This window comes from Vicia villosa, unplaced genomic scaffold (genome assembly GCF_029867415.1).
Source record: "Vicia villosa cultivar HV-30 ecotype Madison, WI unplaced genomic scaffold, Vvil1.0 ctg.000256F_1_1, whole genome shotgun sequence".
NCBI classification, from domain to species: domain Eukaryota; kingdom Viridiplantae; phylum Streptophyta; class Magnoliopsida; order Fabales; family Fabaceae; genus Vicia; species Vicia villosa.
This window is the reverse complement of record NW_026705109.1, coordinates 210778-217269: the sequence shown is the minus strand read 5'-3', so window position 1 is coordinate 217269 and position 6492 is coordinate 210778. Positions and strand designations below refer to the sequence as shown.

The following is a 6492-nucleotide window of genomic DNA, read 5'->3' as shown; positions in this document are numbered from 1 at the left end:
AATTTTGTTAATCATATAAAAATAAAAAACTAACTAGTATTATTTTTATCACAAGGTTATATTCTCTTAAATTAGCTCAATTAATAATCATATGCGTCGGTATGTCATTATAAATGAGTGGATTTATGTGAAAAAACGAGTTTGATCTATCAAATAGATCTGTTTAGTCTGTATTTCTTATGAGTCAGATCAAGATTTTAGATTCGATATTCTAATATATCTTTTCTGTCCTATCTTATTTTTTAAATTTTTTTATAAGTTTAGTGCCACATTCTCCCATCTCCGCCCTCATTTATTTGAATGCGGATCAAAGTATTAGATTTGCATCTTCAACTTGAACTATCCACATTGTAATTTTACAAATTTTTATAAATTAGATTTAAAATGGAGTGACGTATCTTTTTGATACCCTAATTAAAACCCACAATACTGTTAAAACAAAAACACAAATAAATGATTAAACACTAAATTATTTTGTTTATAATTAAAATGAAATAGAATAACATCATAATTAAATATAAAAAAAATATAATTTATGTTGATAAATACACCCCATATAACAAAGCCCATTTACCCAGCTGTTTACAGTTTACACATAAAAGTCACCCCACCCTATTCCCTCACTCACTCCCTTACTATCATCATACACACCTTTTCTTTCTTAAAACTTAAAAACAAAAACACAAAACCTTCCCTTTTATTTCCCTTACCAAAACCACAACCCGTCCTTCCTCTCTCACTCACCATTACTCCTCATTCTGACACCCCTTTTCTTTTCTCACCTTCTCTTTCTCCATCCCAATGAAAGAGCTAACCCTTGAACCTGAAACCACCCATGGCCATGGCCATGCTCATGCTCAAGCCATAGCACCATCAGAGATTGGTAAAGGCAACTCCACAACCAGACCTGACCTACACAACCGAGCTGTCAAAATTCTAAGAGCCAGAGAAGCTTACAATGGTGGCTACAATGATGAAGTTGGTGAAAAGCCTTCTAGATTTGAAGTCTTTGGTTGGTACCTTTATGAGTTTTGCTTCTACTTTGTTCAAACTGTTCTTGTTCCTGTTGTGTTCCCTCTCATTATCAGCCAGCTACAGAAACAGCCTACTGTTTCACTTCAAGAATGGAACAAGATTCATCCTGGTACTCACTGCTCACAGAAGGAATTTCATTTGTAAGTCCACTTTTTTTCTCATAACTTTGTCCACTTTTTTTTCATCATAGCTATAATATAACACTATTTTTAAGATTACATTTTTTTTTTTACATATTATTTTGAAATTTATGGTCTTTTTACTAGACCAACTTCACTAACAAAAAAAAAAAACCACTTAGAGTAGTATATTTTTTGAAAAATAAAAATCATAACTTTATGTATTTTTCTTATGTAGTCATGATCTACACTAATTTATATGATTTGGGTTTTTCATATTTTTTTGTAAATTTGAAAGAAAAAAAAGTTGTAGTGAGTAGCCATGACTATGGGAGATGAAGAAGGGTTTGGTAGAAAATAGAACATTATTTATTTATTTATTTTTTAAAAATTTGTTGGAATAAGAAAAAAAGTACTAGGTGTTGTGTGAGAAACACAACATAGGGTTCCATAATATAAGGTATTTTTTCTATAATTAAAAAATAAAATGAGCCGTTTGTTCCACTATAGTTCACAATCATGAAAAGGTGTGTCCTTTGTGTCTTTGTTATACAAACCTACTTTACTCTTACTCAAGGGTTAACTTAAGATTCTTTTTTTCAAAAACCACTTTCATTACCCACAGGACATAAACCCTATTTATTAACCATTTCAACCTTTGATATATACAAGGAAAATAAATAAATGTTTTCCTTCAACTATTGGCCAAAAAATAAACCATGAGAGAGAGAGAAGAGAGAGAAAGATCTATGTATGTTAATGTAATGCTCTCTTCCTAGGGAGTATAAAAATATTTGTCGGACTCTCCTGAAAGTCCTCTGTCTTCTTCTCAACATTTAAAGATACTAGTGTGTTAATAATATCCACAACGGTTAAGTTTTTGATTTTTTTATTATACTTTCAAAATTTATATTTGAATATTTACACTACATGCACTAGGGTGCTCTTTTTTGAGATTTTAGTTACTTTATTATTTTTATGCACACTTGTGATAATTTTGTAACAAAAGTTGAAAGCATGATAATAAATAAACAAAATGATATATTACTTTTTTATAAAGTGAAAATTTGAATTTCATTGTCGGTCGTTAGCTCACAATCGAGCTTAAAGACAATTTATAGTGCCGACAATAATGAATCTGTTTTTTTTTTCTTTATATTTTATCTATTGAGTACTTTTTTTTGATCAAGTACAAAACAAATCTTGCCAAAAACAACCTTTAGAATTATTTTTTTGATACATCAATCAATGTTTTGAAATGATTATACAGTTCAAAGTTTGTAAAAACAACAGCAACCCAATAGTGCAAATGGTCCTTTCCATGTGCAATATGTTAAATTTTAGAGTGACAATTTATAAATCACTTCAGATTTCCATTACTTTGCAGTTAATATGCAAGATATTTTATACATTTTAAATAAGATAACAGAAAAATTATTAATTCAAATTGTACTAATGATGTTTGTTAAGTCAAGTCAGCTTAATTGATAGTTGTGCAGATACATCTGATACTTTGCAGATACATCTGATTGCATGGCGTGAGTTTGAATATGCGATATGTATTTGCTAATGTGGTGTGAATTATGCAGGTATAGCAAACTCACTGGCCACAGTATAAGTTCAAAGTTTTCACCATTGGAATGGACATCAATTGCTTGGGCCATAGGTCTAGCCATAGCTGCACCAATTCTTGGTTTCCTGTCCTTCCACCTCGACGGAAATTTCCCGAAACTCATCACAGTAGCAGCAACAGGTGTTGGAGTTTTCTTCTGTCTCCCGGCCGGATTCTTCAAAGTTACAGCCATTTTCATTCCCTACATTGCTGGTATTATTGCAGCCAGCACAGTCGCGAATGCTGCTCATACGCAACATTTTGGCCTCATGATTCGCGCTTTCACCGGAACATCTCTTAAGAAAACACAGTTTTTCATTAGGCAAGGTGTTTCGACGCGCCTCTCGCTTCACGCTACTTCGGCTGGATGTTTTGGTGGAGCTTTGATTGCTGCTTTTACTTACCATATGATACATGAACTCAACGATAACGAGCGCGATGTTATGAGTCTTTGGGTTGTTTCGATTTTCAGTGGACTGATTTGGCTTGTTGGGATCTTACATTTAGCTACAGCTACAAGTAGAACCACTGATTCAATCTCGTTTTCGTCGAGGCTTCACCCTTTTTCCATCTTCAAATATCCTCATGCTATTGGTGGCCTTGCTAGTGTTTTCCTCGCGTCGTTTACGACTATGACGATTTTCATGGGAGGTGTGATTTTCATTGTTGGACAGCTTTGCATTAGGCCACTGCATTTGCTTCTGTTCTGGTTAACCTATTTCCTCTTCCCACTCGTTTCGCTGTCGCTGCTTCAACCTTTGCTTCACCTGATCAAGACAAGCTCGGTCAAAATGCAGATCGTCGGGTTCTTTTTCTCGCTTCTGTCATCCGGATTCGGATTCTATTACGGACACAGTCACTGGAAATGGGGACACTTGGTTCTCTTCGGCGCCATTCAGAGCACAGCAACAGGCATTCTCCACGCGTTCGGTCGGGTTCTAGTCTTGGACTGTGCCCCATCAGGTAAAGAAGGTGCTTTTTCGATATGGTATGCATGGATGAGAGCTGCAGGGTTGTGTGTCGGGTTCACAGTCGGTTCAGTCGGGCCAGGACGGATTAGAACTTCATTCGGAGTCGCGTTTTGCACTGCTATAGCCGGAATTGTCGTGTTACTCTTTGGCAACATCAGTGATGATGGTGGGGCTGTTGCTGCAGGGAACGTAACCGACGATAACGAAAGAAGTTCTGCTGTGGTTTCTGGTTTGGATTCGAAAGAAGTGGCTCGAGTTTGAAGAATAACCGAATTAATAAAAAAAACTAATGAATGAATGAATGAATGAAGGAATGGTGGTGCATGGTATATTGTCTGTGCATTATATGATTCTTTGCAGATGTGATGTTAATGCATGCAACAGTAACAAAAAATGGGGGGTTTTATTTTATTTAGTATGATTGATTTTAGTTAGGTTTATTTTGTTGCAGAGTGCTTATTATGTTTAAATTTTTTATTTTCTGTTGAAGATTTGGATTCTGACATGTGTAACAACTGTGTTATAGTATTTTGTCATATTTGTTTCTCATAAACATGTTTTTTAGCTACTCTTGTTTGTGCAATGCTAAAATTGTATGATAAAAAAGATAAATCATGCAGTGACAAAAGAGTAAAATTAAGAAACATGTTAACAGTTTAAGATTGTCAGAATTAAGGCGTACTAAACTATTGTGAAAGTTAAACTAAAGAGTGTTTAACAAAATCAAGAAATTGTGATTTTGCTAAATGTACTGTTTTTTCCTGTCATGCAGTATGGTCAAAACATTTAACCATATGGGTTGGACAGAAATGGTTAAATATGCTTGAAATTAGGGCCAATAATTGAGAGTGATTCTGACAGTGTAATACAGAGGTCAGTGTGTCTGAAATGTTGTCTCCTATGCTTAATTTTTACAACATGTAAGTAATGTCATACTAATTTGTGTTTTAAAGATAGTAGTGTATGTTTAGGAAAATCTAAAATAATAATTTTTTTTTGTTAAATTATTAAACGCACGATATAAAAAAATTGGTTTAAATTTCATTTTCATATCTTCTTAAAACATAATTTAGCATTTTCCATGTAAACACCTATAAGAACTAGTATTTTTTTTTTTCCTTTCTATATTGTAATGAATTATGTGGTTGCCAATTTTTGAGTCTTGTTCAGGAGTCAAAGAAATAATTTTTGTAATAAAGGAGGGGCAGGGAGGTTGGGTAAAGTTAGGTAGGATAGGGCTCAATGTTGGTTCTCATTCTCAAATTATTCTATTATTATTAGAGTATTATATTTTTTAAATGGTGATATTTATTTTGATGTCATTGTAAAACTTACTACTTTTTACTTCATAAGGTAGATTTTGTAATTTGTAATCGAGAAAAAAATTCATATTACTCATGTTCTAAGTTTTATCTCATAATATAAACTCTTATTGAACTTTGAATTCTAAATTAGTTGTTCTTAGAGACCCATATTACAGATAATTTGTATAGATGAAAATAACAAATTTATAGAAAAAAATTTACGAAAAAATTTGGCATTTACTTAAAGACTTTCGGAAAGTGATGAGTTTTTTTTTTTTTTTTTTATCTCACAAAGTCTTAAAATTTCAGTGAAAAGTCTCCTTTTGATATAATCAATCTTTTAAAACTATTTTTTTTTACACGATTCAAGACTAATCTTATACTTGTCTTTAGAAATTTTGATAGCGATATCATCTCCCTTTTAACTAGACCTTGAAAATTAACATTCGAGAATAATAACACATGTCATACTCAATACTTAAGTAAAAGATTGTGCGCTTGTACCCTTCATTTTAGGAACCACAACTTCAACTGCAACACGTGTAGATACATCTAATGCAGATACCAGCCTTTCAACTGAATGCACATCATTTGTTAAATTGGAATTTCCAACAAAGGCACACCAACAAGTTCGTTCATGTTCAAAAGGGAACCAGAATACCTTGACTCTTCTTCCATGACAACCCTAATCCAACATGAAACTGAATTCCAGATTGAAATAAAAGCAACAAATCCATGTTGAAAATTCGAAGGCATACAAACCATGATCGAATTTTAAAATAGAAAAACAACATTAGAAAGAGAAAAATGAAGCAAATCGACGATTGGAACGAAAATTGAAAACTAACAAGGAGAGGTTTATATATTTAATTATACGCTTGACTTGAGTAAGATGGCTAACCTTCAAATTGGCTTGATAGCCAACACAAACGCTTATAAAAAGTGATATCAGGACGATTGGCAGTTAGATACAAGAGGCTACCAATCATACTCCTTATAATTTATTGGTTCTTTTTTTCATGTCGTGATTCCTTCATCTAGGTCTCCTATATTGTTTTCAATATGATGATTCATCTTGATCCTTGATGATGGGTTTGTTCTTTCAGAAGCACTATCCTCATTATTATGGGAATCTCCATCTTCTTTAGCAGACTGTAAGTTATTCTCAATAATGTCTAGATTATTCGTGGGAGATCACTTCAGGTTGATTATTGTTAATAATGACATTTATAGACTCCATTATGGTTTTAGTGCGATTTTTAAACACAATATGCCCTATTGTTAATGGAATGCCCTATAAAGATGCCTTTACCAAGAATGTAGCAAATACTTCCAAACACATGAAAATATTTAACCTTTAGCTTCCTCCCCATCCATAATTCATATTCATAATGAGTAATCTTGGTACCTATTCGAATAGTTACTCGATTGTGAAAATGACAGGTAATATT

The 6492-nt window shown here is 33.0% G+C and overlaps 1 protein-coding gene across 1 annotated transcript; it reads left to right on the top strand.

Annotated features, from left to right (window-relative positions):
- The first annotated feature begins 586 nt into the window (after positions 1–586).
- LOC131626059 (uncharacterized) lies at positions 587–4290 on the top strand. Its single transcript, XM_058896875.1, has 2 exons — positions 587–1175; positions 2744–4290. The coding sequence occupies exons 1-2, from the start codon at positions 802–804 to the stop codon at positions 3996–3998; spliced, it is 1629 nt and encodes a 542-aa protein (XP_058752858.1). The 5' UTR covers positions 587–801; the 3' UTR covers positions 3999–4290.
- Positions 4291–6492: the final 2202 nt, after the last annotated feature.

Coding starts and splice junctions, on each gene's coding strand:
- LOC131626059 (XM_058896875.1), top strand. CDS start 802: ATGAAAGAGCTAACCCTTGAACCTGAAACCACCCATGGCCATGGCCAT. Junction 1,176..2,743: donor TCACAGAAGGAATTTCATTT/GTAAGTCCACTT, acceptor TGAATTATGCAG/GTATAGCAAACTCACTGGCC.